The sequence below is a fragment of the Meriones unguiculatus genome, chromosome 11 (genome assembly GCF_030254825.1).
Source record: "Meriones unguiculatus strain TT.TT164.6M chromosome 11, Bangor_MerUng_6.1, whole genome shotgun sequence".
Lineage (NCBI taxonomy): Eukaryota > Metazoa > Chordata > Mammalia > Rodentia > Muridae > Meriones > Meriones unguiculatus.
Window position 1 is genome coordinate 38355187 of NC_083359.1, and position 22485 is coordinate 38377671.

General features: G+C 49.7%; 1 protein-coding gene across 3 annotated transcripts in view; it reads left to right on the top strand.

The window, feature by feature from the left end:
* Nsg2 (neuronal vesicle trafficking associated 2) overlaps positions 1 to 21520 on the top strand; it is a 57794-nt gene extending 36274 nt beyond the window's left edge. For all 3 annotated transcript variants that reach the window (XM_021657612.2, XM_060363893.1, XM_060363894.1), the window contains 2 exons: positions 17275 to 17385; positions 19704 to 21520. In XM_021657612.2, the coding sequence (XP_021513287.1) occupies positions 17275 to 17385; positions 19704 to 19895 (303 nt within the window). In that variant the 3' untranslated portion in view covers positions 19896 to 21520. The remainder of the gene's footprint in view (positions 1 to 17274; positions 17386 to 19703) is intronic.
* The last annotated feature ends 965 nt before the right edge of the window (positions 21521 to 22485 follow it).

Sequence of the window (22485 nt, forward strand, 5' to 3'; positions counted from 1 at the left end):
TCCTTCTTTGGTCAGGCTTCTAGAAAACCCCGAGCTAGCTGATTGCCCATTCATCTCAGAGGTGAGAGCTGTTAGCATCCATGATCCCAATCTGCCATTTCTGTTCCTTCCATTTGCTTCCCCGAGATAACATTATTAATCACACACATTGTGGAGAAGCCCCTGTCCAGCAATGCCTGGGACCAGGCGTGTTTGAGATTGCACACTTTGAATATTCACACATTCATAATCAGAGGCCTTGGGGCTGAGAACCACATCTACATTGATGTTCCATGTGTGAGTCGTGCAGGGCCGGAAGGCCACTTGATGCAACATTCTTACTGGATTTGTTTTCACCTCCACCATAACTGATCATGTGTCATCGGTGCTCAGAATGATTTGGATTTTAGAGTTTAGTGACGCTCAGCCTCTATGAACTGTGCAGGCACCAGGGAGTGCTTGGGCAGAGCATGGCGTAAGACAGACACCCAGTGCACGTTGGAAGCTAACTAACACATGATGGGGCCTGATAAGAAAATGAGAGAGGGGCTGGAGAGATAACTCAGTAGTTAAGAGCACTGGCTATTCTTCAAGAGGACCCTACTATGGTTCCCAGCACCTGTGTGGTGGCTCACAACCATCTGTCGCCCTCTCCTCTGGTCTCCCTGGCACTCCATGCATGTGCTCCACAGACTAACATGCAGGCAAACACGCATACAAATAACTAAGTTTTGGAGGTAAGGGAAACTAGTCAGGTGACATTCACTTACTTGCCACAGACTGGCTGAGCTCCTAACAGCAGCCAGTCATGGCCAAACGCAAGAACTACCGAAATCATATTGGAGGCCCTGGCCCTCAGAAAGCAGTTAGGGCAAAATCAGGTTGGCACAGGCAAGCATCAGGCTGGCTTTGTCAGCCTCGAGTAGCATGGTCTGCATCTCTGTGGGGACCCCATTTTCTGTATCCAGGAAGACCCTCCGGCCCAAGCCTCATTTTCAACTCAGTCTGTCCACAGCCTTTCAAACACAGCTTTGTATAAAGACTAAGACTTGGACACCTCACTCTATGCCATGCTGCCCACCTCATTAAGGGCTTGGAAAGCCTGAAACCACAGCACCTGTGGGAACTTGGATCGGGACAGACTGTCCCCTAGGTTCCAGGCCCTTGTCTCTGTGGACCCCGAGGTTGGCTGTGTGTCCAGCCTGAGGTCTGATGGATGATGTCCTTATTAATTTGTCCTCAGCGTGGCCCTTCATTATTGGAACCTGGGAGAGGACTTGAGAAAGTTAATCAGGAGTGTGACACAGCCACCGAGCCTTCTCCAGGAAAGGAAGCTAGCTGTCCAGGGACTGCAGCGGTAGGATGTCAAGCAGTTGGCTGTTGGTGACTGCTTAGGGCATATGTTGCTATAGCGATGACAGTAATAACATGCAGCGTCTGCAGGGCGTCACGCTCCGCATCCTCGGAAGCTCCTCACTGTACCGGGTAGGTGAACGTCACAACTAGTTTATTTTTCCGAAAAAGAGACGGAAGATCAGAGACACGATGTCATTTACTTAAGGTCACACACCACTAAATGCTGGAACAGACATTGAAACGGTATTGGCCTGACGCTAAGCCCTCCTCCCTCCTCCTTTCTACGGCTTCCCTTTCCAAACAGTTGCATCCTAGCCTCTGGCTGGACAAAACTGGATTACCACACTGCCAGTATCCCGAACGCTTGGCAGCTTTTCATTTTCTTCATAATCATTGAAAATCATCACCAGGCAGCAGTTAATAAAGTCCACGGCCCTCCTGCTCCAGGCCTCTCTGCCTGCGTGGTGGAGCAGATCAGCAGCTGTGATCAGCAGCCGCAGAGGTAGCGGGCTGAGGACTTCTCGCTTTGCTGAGTTGGGTGTTGTCCGTAGCGACCCTGCTCAGAGGGCTGGGGTTTGCTTGTCTTGACTGTTTTCTGAAATCAAAGTGATGACATGAAGGAAATGCAAGTTCAGCAGTCAAGGGGGAGGGGGAGCAAAGGCCAGGTGAGCTCTGCTGGCCTGGGTTCTAGGCTTCCAGGGAAGTCCCTGGCTTCATTTTATTGAGAGGAGGATAATGAGGCCTGAGGAGACAGCTCAGTGACTAAGGGCTACGGTTGTTCTTGCAGAGGAACCGCCACCCGCAGCCACGCAGTTAGGTTCTCAGCACCTTATGGGCTGGAATTTCAGTTCCGGGATATCTGACGCCCTCTTCTGGCCTCCACGGGCACTGCATGCATATGGTGCACATACATACACGCAGATACAGATAGACAGACAGACAGACACACACACGTAAATAAATCTTAGAAAAGAAGACAAAGGTAATGACATCCTCATCTGACGGTTGTTGGTGTGAGCTTAGAGCAATAGGCGTGCGGGTCAGCGCTTGGCTTGTATTCGATGCACAGGACATGCCCTCCTCTCCCCTCCCTCAAAGCCCTCCACTGTGGTGCAACAGAGGGCTGCATCTATCTGGAGGTGCTTTCTGCATATGTGCTCCACTTAGTCCTCTGCCCTGCAGCACACCGTAATTGATTGTAGGTGTCTGCAGTGGGTCCTATGAGCTGGCTCTATGCTTAGCCCTAGACCAGGCACACTGCCTGCCTCACCCTGGACCCTGTCCATAACAGACTGGAGGTGGCTTTCCGATCCCTGACTGAACACTTTGGGAAGCTCCCTGCTTATAAAACAGGGATTAAAAAGCCACGCTTCACAGGATTGTGGGAAGACGAACGTGAACAACAAGGAGGTAACGAATGCATTATTTGGTCCCCTCCTCTGAGTCTACAAGTTGGGAGAAGCTCATGACATGCATATGAAAACTGAGAAGGATTTTTGCCGCTGTAGGAACTCGTTCTTGTCCTTGTCAACAAGTTATCTGGAAAGAGCAGCTGCCATCCTATGCAGATGGGCAGACCCCCACAGTCCCCAGAGTGCCCTCTGCCCGCTACTTGGCCCCCTTTCACATACTCTCGTTGACAGCTCTTGTTCAGGAGGGATGACCAGGGGCAGCTGGCTGGTTAGATATAGAGAACATGTTTCAAATTATGTCATATTTACCGGGCCTTTGTCATCATAAACAGGTACAATCTTATGAATTAAGGCATCTCAGCTTCCCTCTCCTGTAAGAGGGTCTCCATCACTGCTCTTGATATCCCCTGACCTGGGTTAAATTATGACTTTAACTTTTAAAATGAAAAATTCTTTAGACAGCCAGAGATTTATCTCCTAGCTATGCAAGGGCCCTGGTCCCTGACTTCTTCTTTGTAATCATTGTGCCTGTAGCACATTAAACTGAGAAATGAGTGATTGCTTTGGAATGCTTCAACTTAAGTAGTGTCTTTACTTTTTTAAGAATGCCACAAATATTCATGAATTCCTGGTCCTGTACCCCAGGGCCACACTTGAATACCACTCTCTGCCCATGGGGAATTTCTCTCTGAGTTCTGAAAGAGATTCTCGAAGAATTGCTTGTACAAAGTTTGAGGGCCACAGATGTTCCATTTTCCACTGCTTTCAAAAGGCAATTTACTTAGCAGGCTTTAGCAAGGCCCTGGAGAGTGGTCTGTTTTTTAATGTATTGGCCGGGGGGTGGGGGGGCGCTCTGTTGGAAGCTGGCCAAACATCATGATAATACAATAATTTGGTTTGGAGGAAATGATAGGGCTTACCTGACAGAACGGATTTAAAAATCATTAAACAGTTTCATCTCTAGGGTGGAGAGACGACCCCGCGTTTTAAGGGCGTCCAGTCACTGTTTTTGCAAAGGACTCAGTCAGGTTCAGTTCCTAGCACCTACATTAAGCATCTCACAACCACCTATTACACCAGCTCCAAGGTCCCAACTCCCTCTTCAGGCTTCAGTGGGCACCTGCACACAGGACACATTAAAAACAAGCATACACATGTGTAAAAAGTAAATAAAAATGTTTTAAAAAACACTGTATCATGCTTAATACATTATAATGGTCCCCTAAGCCTTGTCAATGAAATCTTGGTAAGGGAAGCATAGTCCAGGGAAAAAGCCAGTTCCCTGCTTAGGAACTGGACAGACTGACCGGCAGTGACCAGGACCTTCCCCTACATACTCCATACCTGTCTTGTCATTTTAGGGCTGGCATTTCTAGCCAGGATAGTATCTTCACCGAAATCATTCTGATGTATTCCCTTAGATGCCATTTTTGAGCACATGCCATTTCATGCCAAAGCCAGACAGGTGTCCTTTGAGCTCTGGTCTCACCTTTCACTGTTTGTACAAGTGCTGGGGACAGAGAAACTCACCTCTCATGGTGGAAAAAGAGCCCTGCACAGTGCAACAAAACTTAGTCCCATCTTTCAAATGATGGAGGAAGGAGGCGGGAGAGCAAATGGACTGACAGCCTGCTCTTAAGGGCTACAGGAGGTTCAAAACAGCTCTGGCCAAGAGCCATGGCTGTCTTCAGCCTTGCTCCAATATTCACAGAACCAAAATGAAATGGCTTCCAGGCCGACAGAAACATGAGTAACACACTGCCTTGCCGTGTGCACAGGTCTGATGAATCTCAAAGCAAACAGTATGTCAGTAAGTCAGTATGGAATGAAGATAATCTTCCAGGGAATGAAATATAATCACCCAAGACATGCAACTCATGGCATAGGAAGAGAAAGGAAGACATTAAGCTAATCCTCTCCAGTCTTTAGTCTCTGGCTCCTGCTCTGTGCCAGGTGCTGTGTTCAGCATCCCACACAGAGGCCGATTTCCTCTCAGTATCAGTGCATTCCAGTTCCCAGGGGAGAATTTGGGGCCATGAAATGGGGTAAGGGAGCCAGGGAATGAAAGGTTGGAATGCATGAGAGGTTCATGACAGTCACGAGCCTGCTTTCCTGTCCCTCCCAGAGCAGACTGATAGAAATACTCGCCATCTGAGGCCACAAGAAGGAAACACACACACACACACACACACACACGCTCATTCAAGGACATGTGGGCCTTGAGGTGCAGTTTCTGTGTGTTATTTAAGGATGAAATTGGTGAGCACCTTGACTGGAAGAAGAGGATTCAGAATCAGCTGATGGAAGGGGACACAGAGAGGGCTCAAGGAGATGCTCAGTGGTTAAAGGCACTGGCTGCTCTTCCAGAGGACCCCAGTTTGGTTCCCAGCGCCCACACAGAGTGGCTCGCTACAGCCTAAAACTCCAGCTCCTCTTTGGGCTTCTGTGAACACCTCACTGTGGCATACACTCACACAGAGACACGTATGCACATAAACTAAAATTTTCTAAAAACTTTTTTTTAAAGCTGCCTTGGGAGCATACCATGGTACTCTCCTACTGGGCCTCCCTGCCAAAAGCAGACCTGTAGGGTAGGTGAGGGCTGGTTCTGTTCACCCAGCAAGCACTGGATATCCCTAAGATCAGCTTCTCCTGAGAGCTGAACTGCAGCATGAGGTTCAGGAGGAGAGCTGAACAAACCTCTACATTCTCATCTTTTTGACCCCACTTTATTCCAGGGAGGACTATCATATTGTTATGCAAAAAGGCTGTGTTCGTTCCTTTTTTATTGCCATAGCAGCATGCCTGAAGCTCAATGCTTTAGAAAGAAAAGTTTTATTTCGCCTACCATGTTAGAGGTGGAAAGTTCAAACTCCATGGCATTGCTGTGACAAAGATCCCACTGACACGTCGCATCACAGTGCATGGCATCATGGTGGAAATGTGCAGGAAAGAGAGGCATCACGTGTGAGACAGGAAGCCAGACAGGAGGGAGGAGCAAGCCTTGCTTTTTCACGAAGACTGAGAAGTAACCAAGGTCTCCTGGGAAGAATCTGAACCCCTGCCAAAGACAGTGCCTGCAGACGACTAACCTTCTCCCAAGGTCCCACTTCTTAAAGGTTCCCCCAAATCCCAGTGTCACCACATTGGAGACCAACCTGGCAACACATGAACTCGACCATTTCCAGATGATAGCGGGAACTCAAGGGACACTCACCAAAACAAGAAAAAAAAAAAAAAAGTGGAGGTGGAATGTAGGAGAAAGTGTATTTACTCCCGGTTTCTAGGGTCAGGCCCACTAGACTTCCTGCTACTCTCCCTTCCAGCCCCATGGAGAGCGTTCCCCCCATGCCACACACAACAAGGAACCTCCCTAGACTGTTCTCTAGGGTGGGTCCCTCTGGGGTTCCCAAGCCACAGGTCCTGGCTGGGATCACACTTAATGCTGGGTTATCATGGCTTCTTGCTCTCTGAGGCCTGCTGCACCAGACTCAGAGCTTCCCAAGATCAGGAACCCAAGAACAACGACTCCTGTCTAGCAGTGACCTAGAACCTGACTGTTGATACACTAACATCCATTTGCTTTAGTCAAAAAGAGGAGCCAGAGCAGGGTGTCTCCTCCACGCTGAAGACTTCAAAAACAAATCCCACCTCTGGCCCACTGTGCACAGCCTTCCTGCATCCAGCCATCTTGCTGGAGACGAGCCTTGAATTCTCATCTCCATGGAGACAATCTCTGCAGCACGAATACTGTGTTTTATTTAGCTGCTTTCATTCTTTAATCTCCTTTCTTGGCAGAAAAGTTAATTTTTTTTTTAAATCAGGTCAGCAAAATTGATTTGGAGAATCAGACTTTGTTCCAAATTCTAATGAACAGAACTACGGTGTCGTTAGACAAGTCAGTGGAGGCTCCAGAGCCAGATAGGGTAGCCTGCACGTTCCTCTCATTCCTATGAGGGTAAAAAGCCATGCCTGCCCAAACAGCAGTCAGCATTGGCAATGGGGACCTGTGGACACAGATATTGAGGAGTATCCTAGTTAGGGTTACAAGTGCTATGATGAAACAACATGACCAAAGAAACAAAGGGTTTATTAGGCTCACACTTCCATATTGCTGTTCATCCCTGAAGGAGGTCAGGACAGGAACTCAAACAGGACAGGAACCTGGAGGCAGGGGCTGAGGCAGAGGCCATGGAGAGGTGCTGCTTACTGCCTTGCTCTCCTGGGCTTGCTGCCTGTTCTGTTGTAGAAGCCAGCACCACCCGCCCACGAGTGGCACAACCCACAATGGATTAGGCCCTCCTCCATCAATCACCAGTTAAGAAAATGCCCCTGCTCTTATGTGGAGGCATTTTCTCCACTGAGGGTCCCTCTTCTCTCTGATGACTCTAGCTTGTGTCCAGTTGACATTAAACATTTCTGCTCTCTACTGGCCTTGCTGCCTTTGACTGTGAGGTGGAAGCACTCCTGACTGAATGCTCTAAGTCCTCATGTCTCCTTCCTTATATACCCCACAGACTGACAGACAGACTCACATACACATGGGGCAGGGGGATGTTGAGAGGCATCTGTATTAAAAAAAAAAAAAAAAAAAAAAAACAGAGCTCATGGAGTAAGACTGAGAGCACCCATGTTAGAGAAGGCTGCTTGCAAGCTTGGCCTCTGGGAACTTGCATTTTAAGAGATGCTCCCACCATTCCCAGAACTGATGGAGAGTTCTCTGTGCCTCCGTTTACCCACAATACAGTGTGTAAACTGCCTTCCACTGGGGAGTCTAGAACACAGGGATTTGTTCAGCACAGGGTGACTTCGTGGCCAACACCCAACAGAAATCCCCGGGCACTGAGTCTCAAACGGCACATGTTGAGTTTTGGGACTGCATTCTGCGAGCTGGTTCTAAGGTTAAGGGCACTTGCTGCTCTTGTAGAATATGCAGGTTTGGCTGCCAGAACCCACAGGGCACCTCACAACTGTCTGTAACTCTACTCCTAGGAGCTCTGACGCCTTCTTCCAGCCTCCTTAGGCACTGCATATCCATGGTACACTGACTTACATGCAGGCAAAACACCCATACACATTAAACAAAATTGAATTAATTAATAAAAGAAAAAAAAAAGGAAAACGAAAACAACAGAAACCATGCGGGGCAGAAGCACGTCCTGTGTGGCCCCACCAGGAGAGCTGTGGGAGCTCATGCCTGGTGGACTTGGCCACGGGCTCCTTTCCTTTCTGTGACTTTGATTTTTGGCGGTGATAAGCCAGAGCCAGGCACAGACGTCAGACCCAGTCCCCTGAGTTCTGCTGGCCATGGCGTTAGGCACCTCTCATTTCCTGCCTCTGTTCTACTTCCCAAGGTTGTGGAGACCTTGAGCAAGGCTTTCCTAGAACCCCTGCGGATCTGTCCACCATACATGGCTCAAGCAGTACTATCCTGTGCTGTCAGCCACAGTGGGGAGAGGGGTAGCACTGCTCCTCCATGTGGAAATACAAGCCGTGACCCCAACCCTGACCCTGTAGCTGACAGTACAGGATAGTATTACTTGAGCCATGTTTGGTGGCACTATCTGCAGGGGGTCTGGAGACAACTCCTCATAGACTGGCCTCGTCTTCTTTTCTTTGGAGGCGAGGAGAAGGATTTTGACTGTCACAAACTAATGACCGCTCTGAGTGACCTGCTTCCAGGCTGCCAGGCTCTGTGTGGATCATGCTGATTTCCGGGATAGGGTGGGAGGGAGGCTCTCAGAACCCAGAGGAAGGAGCTCGGGACTCTGCATCTGACCCACTTCCGCAAGAGTGCAGGCTGTGGAGGAGGAGAAGGGAGAGGAGAGGGTTGAGTATTCCCACAGTCTTCAGAAGCATCATTTAGGAAGAACCCTCGGTGGCCAAAGGAAGGACGGGTTTGGCAGCGGAGGTAGAAGAGGTCAGGGAGGACAGGCTTCACATCAGATGAACCACCAGTGAGGCCTCTAAAAGACCCACCCTCAGGCCTGGAGGAAGCTCAGAGAGAGGCCAGCCCTGCCCCTGAAGGGGCTGCTCGTCACCTGAGGAGCACGGAGCACACATGATGGTAACAGCACCGCACCCAGGCCCTGGCTGTAATGAATCTGCTGAGCCACAGACAGGCCTGGTGGGGCCCAGGGCCCAGCAGGAGCAGGGGTTTCCTGAGCTGAGTTGGTGCCTTCACACTCACAGGGCCCTTCCTTCCCACTGCCCCACACTGGCTGTCTCAGGGCACTTGGTGTGGCCTAATGTAACAACTCAGAACCACTTTACAGGTGAAGTGACGGGTTCTCAGGTGGCCTGGAAGTGGCATGAGGTTGATCTCTGTGCCCATTCCCTCTACACCCCCAAGAAAAACCCGAGGGACTACAGTGTGTCAAAGGGGCTGAAAGAAAACAGATCACCAGGAGCTTATGCTTTGGATAGGCTGCTGAAGAGGAACAAGAAGCCTGTCACATATGACAAGTCGTTCACTCTGTCTCTGGCACAAGTCTGTGAAATGGGCACAGAGCTGGCATGTGCTGGGGTCCTTTCTGTGAGACGCTGGACACCCACCCTGGTACAGGCCTACCTAAGGGTTGGCATGCATTGCCACACTCAGTCACTAGGAGGATCTCACCAAGAGCACCCCCACCTGAGAAGAAAGCTGAAGGCTTCAAAGGCAGGGGAGCCACCCAGGTGCGTGCAGCTCTGAGCCTTCCTTCCGTCTAGCCAGCCCAGCTTCAAAGGCTCTTGTGTTCTCTGCTCTTGCTTAGTCTGAGAGAGTGCTAAGAAAGCCAGGGTGGCATTTCAGTGGGCTTTACAGGGGCTCTTATTCCCTGTCCTGCTCCACCGGAGCTTGTTGTGGGAATCCTGGGGCCAATCCAGAGACAAGGGACCAGACACCATGATTCCATCTCCTCAGATGGCGGCTGCCATGTCTATCATATCCGTTGGGCAGCTCTGGTTTTATGTCTCCACGAAATGTAATTTCTCCAGCGTGAGCACTTCTCTGGCCTCCAGGTTTCCAAGATTTAGTCTCTTCATAAGGAAGGGCCATTTGTTGAGCACTGTGGCACAGGCTGCGGGCTCTGAATGCTGACGAAGCCCCTGCTTCAGCCACACAGCTGGGGCAGACAGCGGACCACTCTTGTTTTTCTCCATCCTCTTTCTAATGTCTGCGGTGACATACACTCCCAGAATAAATGGACAATCCGCCTCCTGGTAACATGGCACCTCATTGCCCTCCTGCAGGCATGTGAAGCTGCAGACCGAGAGAATTAGCAGAGCATCTCAGAGAAGGGCCACAGACATGTTCTGGGGCGTTGACCAGGCTTTGCTCTTTCAGTTACCAAGAACTGTGCTCCATTGTGCCTCAGTTTCCAGCTCTGTAAGTGATGATGATGACGGAGCTTACAGGGCCACCATGAGGCTTAAAAGAAAGGATACATGAGTGTCACTTGCCACAGTACTCTGTGGCCCTGAGCGGTCAGTGAGGACTAACAGCTACACACGTGTCAGGAGTTTGGAGGCGTCAACTCATCTAGTCTTCACACCTGTCCTGAAGGTGATATTTGGCCCTCGTTTAATAGATGAAGAAACACAGGCTTGGAGAAGTAGAGTGTCTTACACAGGGTTGCACAGATCACTGGAGGCAGAAACAGGGTGAGATGCAGCCATAGCTACTGCAGGGAATTCTAGACGTGCTCCGTAGGGCCCAGCCCTGTGGGCCAGCAGAAAGAAGCTTCCTCTCGGCCATGTCTGTGGCGCTAACAACTTTCACCACGTCAGACAAAGCTGACATCACTTGACGCTGCGTGCTTATGTACCACTGGGTCCTCCTTCCCTTCCTGTCTCCCCAGAGGCCAGGGACAGTGAAAAGGGGTCCAAAGCCAGCATGGCAGCAGATGCCTGCTACCTGGGCACTTGGGCAGAGTCAGGAGGATGAGTTTGAGTTTAGTCTGGGCTACATTGTAAGTTTCAAGCCAGCTGGAGTCTGTTAACAGACAGACAGACAAACAGTTCATGTGAGAACTCACTGCAGACAGGACTCTGTCAAAAACAAGGACAAGAGTGTGAGGTGGGGAAAGTGCATGTGAGGTCTCCTCTCCACTGTGCCAGCTCTGAGCTGGAGGCTGGGGCTGTAGAGAGCAGCAAGCAGCTGAGGTGTCTCTGTCTCTGTCTCCATCTCTCTCCCTCACATACAAAGAGAAAGACATACAGTGCACAGTTGTGATGCAGGGAGCTGGGTGTGTGAAGTGATGAAAATATGCTTATAGTATACACACACACACACACACAAAGAGAAGGTGAGCTGTAATGTACTGGGCTTCAAAGCTTAAGAGTTTGCATGGGGAGGGAGATGTGGATCACCGACATGCTGATAGACAGCGGTCCTCCTGAACATCTGGACTTCTGACACACGTGAGGAGCTGGGCAGGAGGTGTGGAGAAACAGCTTTTATAGCTCGCACTATTTGTGCTGGGCACTACTGGAGGACAGCATGCAAGTTCCCTGGAGCTTCCATGATAAATGGACATAAAGCCTGTGGCTTAATGCAGCAGAACTTTGTTCTCTCGCTTATAGAAGCCCGAGGTTCAAAGCCAAGATGTGGATAGAGCCTGTCTTAGCCAGGGATACTATTGCTGTGATCAGAGCAAGTTGGGGAGGAAAAGGTTTATTTGGAGTCATACTTCCACAATTTGTTGAAGGAAGTCAGGGCAGGAACTCCAACAGGGCAGGAACCTTAGGAGCTGATGCAGAGGCCATGGAGGGGTGCTGCTTACTGGCTTGCTCCCTGGCTTGCTCAGTTTATTATAGAACCAAGGACCACCAGCCTAGGGATGGCACCACCCACAGTGGGCTGGGCTCTCCCCCACCAATTACTAATTAAGAACATGCCCCCATGGGCCTGCCTACAGCCCGATCTTATGGAGGCATTTTCTCTGCTGAGCTTTCCTTCTTCCCAGTGTCTCTAGCCTGTGTCATGTTGGCATAAAAGTAGACAGCACAGGCCACTACGAGATCTCCTCTCGCTCTTCTAGCTCCTGTGAGTGCCCCACATGGCCTCTCCTTCCCCTGTGTTTCTGCCTTCATCTGTGTCTCCGACAAAGCCTTGTTTCCTGGACTTTAGTGATCACCCGGGTGATCCACAATGACCTCACCTCAAGACCTTTGACCTAATCACACCTGCCGTGCCCACCCTCCCAAATGATGTACCATCTATGGCCAAGTAGGACGTGGGCATTCGTTTCAGGCCCCCCCCCCCCCGCTCCAGGGAACTCATGCCCCATCTGCCTGACTGCCCTCTTACAGAGGAGGAAGGTTTTCACAGGGATCAAAGCCGGAGCCCACAGGGCAGGACACTGCCCTACACACTTAGAACTGCCTCGGCCCTGGGCTTTAAGCCAGTATGCAGCAGATGCGCAATGCTCAGTCCATGCTTTCCAAAGAGCAGAGCAAACCAGCCCCGGGTAGCACATCACATGCTTCATCCCTGAGAGAACACTGCTTAATGAACTGTGTGTCCTTGGGAAAAGCACCTGGCCTACCCGTGCCTTAGACTCATCCAGAAGATGAAGACTCAGCAGTATCTACCTCTCTACCTCTCAGGCAATCAATCAATCAAACAAACCAACAGTCAAACAGGGACCCGACTCTGATGCTTTCTCTGTGCAGAGCAAATGGAAGTGAGAGTTAGCCCATGCTGCCTCCCAAGCAGACCAGGTTGATCTTAACACTGAAGCATCCGGGAAGGCAGGAATGGACACAGAGAGGTTAAATGTTGCTTGAGAACTTGAGTGGGGGTTGGGGAAGAAGGTATCCTTGATCTGGGGCATCTAGAATGAAAAGAGATGTTAGTGGCTTCGGAGGTAGGAACTGGAAAGCAGAGAAATGGAGGCTTTGGTTGTGAGAGGGCCTTGTCTGCTCCGCTGACAAGTGCAGGAAGGCTCCTTTCTGCTAGGAATCTGCCAGGAGGCTGTGTGTTCAGAGCAGGGTGCTGGTCACTCTGGTTGGTGCGGGCAGGGGACGGGGTAGGAGGTCTGCTGAAAGCATCAGAGTAACGCCTCCTCGTGGCCTGGGAAAGACCACAAGGCTGCCAGAGCTTCCTGGTTCCGGTCCCTGTCACCTCAGCAATGCTTCCTTTAGCTTGCCTGTCACAGGCCGCTCTTTCTTGACCCTCTAGGCCCCCAAGTTCTTTGCAGAATCTATGGGCAGTCCAGAATGCTCTCCCCAGAATCCCATTATGCCTGGCTCCTTCCAGCCCACCCCTACTCTCATTGTCTGCCTCACACCCTGCCCCGTGACATGCTGGGAGCTTACTTCGTCAGTGGCTCATCCGATAGATAATCTGGCTGCTCACTGCACATTCCTAGTGGCCTGCCCGCCTCGTGGCATTTGGCTCCGAGTGAGCCCTGAGATCTGTTCGTGATGAAGTCAGTTCCGAGGGAACGAGCAGGAGATGAGGACAGGTGTTGGCAGGTGGTGATCCTATCACAGGATGCATCACACCTAGCGTGAAAAGCATGTCATTCGTTGCTGGCTTCAGATTGTTAAATTCTAGGGGTGAAGCCAAGGGCATGAGCACATCTCCAGGAACTGGGTGTGGTAATCGAGTTAATAAATCATGGCTTGGAGCCCAGTTCTCATGTTCAGGGTATGGTGGTGGGTGAAGAAAGGGAAGGTCCTTCTCTGCAGGCCAAGGCTCACCCTTCCATTGGGGGACTCAGCTACAGGCTCCAGGTTCAGGAGGCCTCTGAATTCTCTACAGCTCTTCCAGGGAGGGAGAGGCTGGCTCAGGGCAGCCGGCTCTCAATCCTCCTGAAAATCTTGGCAGAAGCCAAGTCCAAAATCTCTAGCTGCTAAGCCCACTCCCCAACTGTGGGGCCAAGGTAGACTTGGTCTCCTCAGCTCAACTCCTTCCATTCTACTGCCCAGGCTGGTTCAACATTTGTGATATTTCCTAATGATCAGCCTTCCCACTGGCCTCCCTGCCCCCAGCCCTGCCCCCAGCTTGCCTTCAGAGACATCTTTCCAAAGCCTAATCTTTTGTTTTGCTTTGTTCTGTTGTTGTTATTGTTGTTTTCAAGACAGGGTCTCTCTGTGTAGCCTTGGCTGTCCCAGACTTGCCTTGTAGACCAGGCTGACCTCGAACTCACAGAGATCCGCTAGCCTCCAGCTTCCAAAGGCTAATCTTGTTCCCAGCACTTGACTGCTTAAAATCTTCAAGAGTTCCTTGTCACCCTTGAGTTAAGGTGCCATTTTCAGTATGTCCACTCCACACCCCTCTGCTCCAGGTCTCTCATTTGCCTCCTCTGAGACAAGCTTACCACGCTTCCAGAGCCACTCAGACTTTGTCCGGCTGCTCTCTAGCAGATGCACATTCCTCTAGGCAGAGTTTCCTGCCCTCCCCCTGATGTCCTCTGAAGACCCATACTGTCACATCGGCAGCCCCAGATTAGTCCCAGAGCCCCTGTGCTGATAGCCTTGGTCAGCAAGCAATCTCGACTAAAATTTAAAGAGGAATGAAGGCCTTCAGACAACACGGCCTCCATTTACTCTACCCATACCAGCCTGCTGGGCAGAACTGCACAACCTTCACTCAGACCTCGGCATTCATAAAGACCAGCCTGTCCAGGGTGGACACTCCGTGCTCTTCTCTGCTCTGCCTGCACCGAGGCAGACTTCAGACATCCTGAGGCCTGGACTCTACCTCAGAGACTGATGTCATGTCACCCAGGTGGAGCCAGAAGGTCGGGATTGTTGAAAATATTGTCCACGTGATAATAACAGCTTGAAGGCCCAGATCAAAGCAGCTTACAGGAATACAGGAGTATGGGTATACTTCATACTCCACTGGAAGACTGAAAACTATGCCCCTGTCCTGGGCCCATTTGCCTCTTGTGCATTAAATTAGAAGCCACAGGAGGGGTAAACCTACAGAGGCCAGCATGTCCCTCAGATGTTTCTGATAGTAGACTGGAAACCACGGTGCCTAAAGGAGACCTCCTCCTTCTCCTCCTTCTTTTCCAGCGGTGCTTTGTGAAGGCCTCTCTGTCACACAGTCAGTGTTAATGACCTGGGTGAATCACATCCTCCACTCCTCTCAGAGAGGGCTAGGAGTGGGAACCTGTCCCCTGGGTGAGCACACTGGGCGCGATTCTCTAACCTACTAGTGGCCACTGGAGTGGGGGTAATTGAGTCAGTATAACCTAAATGGGTCTTTCCGGGTCTGTGCCTCCGTTTAGACATCTTGCCCTGCTGCTAGGTTTGCCAAAAGGCCGAGGCTCTGCTCAGTCAGAGGCTGGGGTCACATGTGGTCCCATTCAACCAATTTCCCAGGGCCCCTTCAAGCTGCCTGGGGCTGCTGGTAAAGGCAAGGTGGCCTTGGGGGTCTCTTTTTGCTCTTTCGCATGAATGAGGTCTTCAGCCATGTCACCGTCACAATGGCTGTTCGCATGCCAGCCTCGTGGGCAGCCTACTTGGTTAGGGCTGGGGGAGTCTGGCAGGGTTTTAAAGCTCTCTGATGGAGTCACCATGTACAGGAATGGCTACCACCCCGGAGACAGAGTGTTCCCCCCCAGCTCTGGCATTTAAAACTTGAGGTAAAAATTTGCACACTGTAAAATTAGTTACTTCACAATGAACTGTTCAGTGGCATTTAGAATATTTACAGCGCTATGTGTCCATCAACCTCGTCTAATTCCAAAACCTTTTCATCCCCCGGAGGGAACTTGGTCCCATTATCAGTCATTCCCACCCTAAGCCCCTGGCAACTGCCAATATGTTTTCTATATCTACAGTTTAATCCAGTCTAGACGTTTCATAGTGACCTTTCAGATCTGACTTCTTTTTATTCAGTATAATGACTTTGAGATCTTTCTACATCTGTCACACATAGCTCATCCCTCTTCTAACTGAGTGATATTATGTGGATACACACCATCTATTAGGATCAGTGGGTGGCTGAATGCAGGGCCCCCTGGGAAATGCCAGGCTCCTCAGATGTGCAATTCCCTGCATTTGCATGTGACCTTCATACATCTTTCTGGAGTTCTTACACTGTCTAGTACAGTATAAATCCACATAAGTAACTGCTTTGTTGTCTTATATGGGGAACATGGCAAAAACAGGCCTCAGCGTGTTCAACAGAGAAATATATACTTTTCCACGTATTTTTTTTTCTAGTATGTTGAATTCATTAACGTGGAGTCATTAAATATGGGGGACTGATAACACGATGTTTGGCCATCCTGGGCAAATATTCGTACTACTTCTGCCTTTCGAGGCTTGGACAATCTGGACAATCCTGGACACGTTTCTTTACACATAAAACCCAGACGCTGCCTAACCAGCTGCTTTGGTGTTGTCAGGTTGGTGGGTGGAGATCCTAACTGATCCACTTTCCTTTGATTTCAAGGATTAATCTGGGGGGGGGGGGAGGGAGAGTATAGCATCCCTCCAGGTTCCATTTCCGTGGGCTTCTGTGTTTCAGCTCCATGTCCTGCCTCCTGACCTGGGTCTGATCTCGGCGTCATCCCATCCTGCTGTGTGATGGCATGCTTTGGAGGAGGAAAAGGGCACTCTTGAACTTAGAAGTTCAAGCCTTTTTTCTGGTTGTGTGCCAGGAAGCCTTTAAAGTTTGTTTGTTTTGTTTTGTTTTGGTTTGGTTTGGTTTGGTTTGGTTTGGTTTGGTTTTTTTTCAAGACAGGATTTCTGTGTGTAGCCTTGGTTGTCCTGGGCTCAATTTGTAGATCGTGGTTGATCTCGAACTCACAGAGATCCACCTGCCTCTGCCTCCTGAGTGCTGGGATTACAGGCGTGCACTCCCCCCCCCCCGCCTCCCCGGCTGCCTTTAAAGCTCTAAAGGCTGTGTCAGTGCTGCAGGTGAGAGGGGACATGGCTTCAGACTCGATGGAGCTGCTTGAAGCAGTAAAAAGTGTTCGGTGTGTGTGGGGGGGGGGGGGTGCATCAAGGCAGATTTTCCTGACAGGCTAGATACAGCGGGAAGCAGTTAAGGGTGGTCAGAAGGTTTGGCTCTGGTGCCAACCACGGTGGTGCTGGCATTCCTGTGGCCAGAAGAAGGCAGCTGGAATAAAGTTTGCGTGGAAAAACAGTGGGTGGGGACACATTCAAGGTGCGTGTCAGGTGTCCAAACAGAGGCAAAGCAAGCAATTGATGCCAGGCGTTACAATACAGTGCTGCTGACAGGGGTGTTGTGGTAAAGGAAAGCAGGAAGCCTAGGATGTAATGGCTTAATCACCCCCCCCCAATATCTCATGTTGATGGGAAGAGTGGGGGGGGATCACATGTCGGCTTAAAAAAGAACTTTCTAGATTTTCCTGCAGGAGGGAGAAACTGAGGTTCATTAGGAATGCAGGTTTTCTCAGGATCATACTACACTTTACCATTTTAGTGACCGACAAAACCAGGATACAATCAGTTCCCTGAGCCCTTGGTTCCTCCCCTTTTCAACATACCCGACTGCTCATTGGCTCCAGGTGCTGAGGGCTTCGTGTGTCTGACGCTCAGTGTGTCTTCTTTTCAGGTCACCATCCTTGTCAGCCTGGCCCTCGCTTTCCTTGCCTGCATTGTGTTCCTGGTGGTTTACAAAGCCTTTACCTATGACCACAGCTGTCCTGAAGGATTTGTCTACAAGGTATGGGGCTTGGGGGCAGGTGGCTAGCCCGAGGTGATTGCCAACAGCTCCAGGGATTATCAAGGTAGTCGCTTCCCTGGTGGCCACATTTGGGTATGACAATCTCCCCCGTGGACTGTCTGAAACACAGCTTGCCTCTGGAAGGGAGTCATCATGTCTTCCTGAAGGACTAGACTCAGGCAGGCATGGAGTTGCTAGCGAAAGGCCAGCTCTGGACTGCGCATGAGCAGTGAAGGCAGCCCACTGAAGCTTGGTGTTGACTGGCTCATTGTCAGAAAGCTCTGGTTCTCCTGGATTTTCCTGGCTAACTGGCTGATTCCTTGCCTCAGGATATCCCTAAAGGGTCATAAGGGCAAAAAACAGTGCTTCTGAGATTTCCTCACAGCCTGTGTTCAGACCCCTGACGCTCTGGGTCCCTTCCCTCCTGCCCTCCTTTCTTCAAAGGCTTGAGGGACCTGAGAGTCTTCTCAATCCTTTGGAGGAGTGTGTATGCCCAAACAGCCAAGTAGTGAAACATAAAATAGTAATAATAATAATAATTAATAAGCCTTTTGGGTAATGGACTCTCAATACATGTTAGCTGCAATGAAATTAGCTGTTTTAAATATGAAACAGGTGACAGTGTTAATTTTTATAATCACCATTCACTGAGTAGTCATTTTCTGTCAAGCTGTTTACTGGAAATTTCCATAAATGTTATCTCTACTAAGCCACACAACCGTTCTAAAAAAAAAGAATCCCTAAAAAATGGGATTTTTTTGGTCCCCATTTTCCATAAGAAGTAACAGAAATTTGGGGTATTTAGTTAAGAGGATTTCCCAAGGCAGCTTGGAAGATGTTCCAAAGTGGGGATCAAATAGGAAATGTTCTGACTAGAGTCTGTCGGTGCTGGTACACGCCTCCACGGAGCGACGCTCTTCATGGATAAAGCTGAGGCTCTGAAAGGGCAGAGACTGTGACAGCCAGCTCTGGAAACAGCTGAATAAAGCATGCCTTATCCGCACAAGGGGATTCTGTGGAAGCGTGGCAGGGAAAACGACCGCCTGCCGCATGGCATAGGCTTCCCTCATGTTGGCAAAAAAAAAAAAAAAGAAAAGAAAGAAAGAAAGCTCTAACTGTGCATGAGAAGGGGGAGGTAGAATGGGTTTGCTTATTTATTTCCAGAAGGAAATTCTAAAAAGATTAAAGAATTTAAATTCCAAGTAAGGATACTCAGAGGGGAGGTAGGAATCAGGGATGGATGCCACATTCATCCTGAATTAGCCTGATATATATATATATGTAAATTGCTGACTTATTTGATAAAGAATAAGAAGCAAAGCCTTGAAATTAAAAACAAGCTAAACAAAGAACCTAGTTCTGTATCAACTGGAGAAGCTCAGCAAAGAAAATTAATCTTCCAGATAACCACAGAGTGCAGCCGGTGGACTGAAAAACCTCAGTGGAACATGGATGCTCTTTGACCCGCAGGGGGCTAGGACCGGAAAAACCCATCACAGGCTGAAACTACCATAAGCTGAAAGTGCCTTTTATACATCAACCTGTGGGGTGTCAGAGCTAAGCCTAGCACAGTGTGACGCAGAACTTTATGCGGGCCTACAGTTGGCCAAGACCACCAGGAACAAAGTCCGTTTTGTTACATTAAAAACTTTATGCAATTTATTGGATACTGTGCTGGGTTGAGAAATAGGGTTGTAGGGGCACACATTGACACTATCAGATAGTCAGAAAAGCCCAAGTCAAACCCTTATAAACAGGGAGGTCTATAGCCTAAGGGCATTAAGAGGTAGCACATTCATTCACTCCGCCATCCACTGAGTGCTAAAATTGGTGGTATTTTATGATTATCCTATCTATGGTAGGATGATGCAAATGCACAATGCAAATTTGCATTGATGTTAGGAACAAATAACTTTGATACGAGAAAAGACATACATATATAAAACAAAAAGCTTGAGATTGTCATTATCTGTGGGCAATGGCCCAGACAGCCACCGGGGGCCGGGTGTCATGACATCAGGAGGACCTGATGTCATGTGACCAGGAGCTGCTATGTCCTATGGTTACCAGGCAGATGCGTGTGGTCTTTCCTCAGTACCAACAGAAGGTGTGTCTCCTCTGCCCTGAAGATGGCGCTGGTATAGTATCGGGGAAGGTCTGCTGTGGCCAGGCGCAGGGGTGGCGCTGTCTCGCATGGGTGTGGTTGAGAGGCCAATGGATGGACCTGAAGCTTCTGCTTCAGACTTAGCCCCCAAGTCTCCATGAGGGCCAACCTCCCACCCAGCGCTACTCCTGACTCTTGTCTCTTTCTTCCCCAGCACAAGCGCTGTATCCCGGCCTCTCTGGATGCTTATTACTCAGCCCAGGACCCCAGCTCGAGGAGCCGCTTCTACACAGTCATCAGCCACTACAGTGTGGCCAAGCAGAGCACTGCCCGGGCCATCGGGCCATGGCTGTCAGCAGCTGCTGTCATCCATGAGCCCAAGCCACCCAAGACCCAGGGCCATTAGAGGCCTGCCCCAGCTGGGATGGGGGGAGGCAGAGAGGGGAACCCCCCCAACACACACACAGACACACTAGCTAAGCAAAGCTGGAGCTATAAGACAACACTGTACTGCTGGGGTACGGGGTGGGGGCGGGGCAGGATGGGGTCTGGGGAGAACTCCCTGAAAATATTGTGCACTGGAGTTGTCTGAATCGATCTTTCCTTTTTGTCCTTTCGTATTGTTGCTTCGTCCCCAAGTCAGGCTCGTGTACAAAGGCATGTTTCGTGTTGATTGTTCCCATGTAAGATACCTTCAAAGTCACCGCTCATTCTTTGTTAGGATAACTTAGAGACAGAAAAGGGAGCCAGAGAAAAATGATTTCAAAAGCATGAAACGGGCTCCACGTGGACGGCACAGCAGGGCGGTACAGAGCACAGCCTCTCTGGGCTTCTTAGATAAGACACCGTGGCTTCCGTGTGGGCGTCCGAGTATCTGTGTGGCAAAGGGGTAGGCTGTTGGGTTTGCCTGGGGTCTGCAGGAGAGGAGCCTGGCAAGGCAGGGAAGGATGAATTGGAGAGAAAGGTGATGTTGGCATTTCTATACCAGGGGTGCACAGAATACCACTCAATGGTGAGTTTGCAAGATGGGCCCAAACTCACGGGGGAGGCATCCACTCTCAGCCCTGGGCAGCCCACAGGACCTAGGCTCCGGATGCTCATAGGCCGTGTGCATCAGCGAACACAGGTGTGAGTACATGTTGTCTTTCTTTATTATTTTTCTAGGTGTATCCCTAGATGCTGCCCGTGTTTTCAAGACGGCAGGGGTAGAAAGGGAGAGAAAGACAGGAAGAGAGGTGATAAGAAGATGGGTCAGGAGGGCCGCCCTAGGCCCAGCTAGAAGCTTAGGCACACAGGTTTTTACGTTTTTGTTCTTTCCCGAAGTGCTAATGACAATAGGAACAACAACTGGATTCTAGCCAGGGAATTTGAGGGACAGTCGGGAGGAAACTTCAAGATTGGGTTTGCAGTGGTTGCAGGTCATTTCTAGAAGCTGGAAAAGTCTTTTGCTCACTTTGTTGTGTTGACAGAGGACATGTGCCCGAACTCCCCAGCCAGGTTCTAGAAGCACCTGACAGAGAGTGATGGTCAGCATCGTTAGGCCTCCCACCCGTACTTTAGCAGGGGCCTCTTGCTTCTTGAGAGCAGTCCAGGAAAGCCCTTTTCTATGGAGGTGCTGACTCTAGGCCCAAGAGGACCAGAACTGGCCAGGAGAATTGCTCATTTGGTATGTGTTACTGTTTCCCAGTGCCTCTCCAACAGGCCATGTAAGGGTATTTTTTGTGGCTTGCTATATTGCTGAAATCGCTGTACACAGCAGCTGGGTAATAGGAGTAGTGTAGCTCAAACCATCCTGCCAGATTACTCTCATCTGACTTCTCCCTCCTCCCCCATCCTCCCATCGCCTCGAGTCACCTGTAAATTCATTTGTCATCTGAAACAGATCAACAAATCGTCCCTAGCAAAACCACAGAGCGCTTTATAATTTTGTGGTGTATTTTTGTCAGTAGGTAGCAGAGGCTGAAGTATTTTTTGGTGTAATTCTTGAAATTTTCTGACAGGAAAAAAAAATAAACATAGATGTGTCTGAGAGTTTTGGTTGTCTGTCCTTTACAGCTTTATCTTCTGTTCAATGGGCCTGATGCTTGGGGTAAAGTGGGATTGGTGAGGCTGAGAGGGTGTTGGTGAGGCCAGAGCCAAGAGCTCTGTTAAGTGGGAGAAGAAACTGGGGCATGGATGGGTATCTATCTTAAAGTAACTATTGCACTGACACACTGATAGCTTACAGTCCTGACATCACAGTAAGGCACTGATGTGCCCAGGAAGGGACTGACAATGCTGACACTATATTTACTACCTGATCATGTTCTGCAGTTCTGAGATGATGTTGGGAACCTGGATATGATAGTTAGTTTCTAAAATGCTGCCGCAGGCCTGACTTGACAGCGAGTTGCTGATGTGATACAGAAGTCCTGACATGATGCTCAAGTTACAGCACTGTACTGAAGTCCTGATATGTTACTGAAATAAGGCCCTGAAGTGATGCTGAGCTCTAGACATGATGGCAAGGGCCATCCAGATATCAGACTGAGGTCCACATATGATGTTTTGTCCTCTCACATACTGAGAGCATGAAATGACCCTCAGGGTCTGTGTGGGATGCTAAGTTCTCGACATGATTCTGAGGTCTTGACATTATTTTGAGTCTCTGATATGAGGTTGGGGCCTAGCACGATGCTGAGGCCTTTATATGAAACTGGAAGCCTGATATTGTATTGAGGTCCTGACCTGTTGGTGAGTCACCACAATACAGGCCTGGTGCAATACTGAAGTGATTAGTATCTGTGCTGATGCTGAAGTCCTGACACGTTGGTGAATCACAATGATATAGGCCTGCGATGATGCTGAGGTGGTTGGTATCTAATGCCGAGGCTGTAACATGCTACTGAGAGACTGATGTGATTCAATGAATATGAGTCTGACATGATGTCTTGTGTCATACCGAGGCCCTAACATGATGGTGAGGGCCTAACATGATCCTGAACTCTCTACATGAT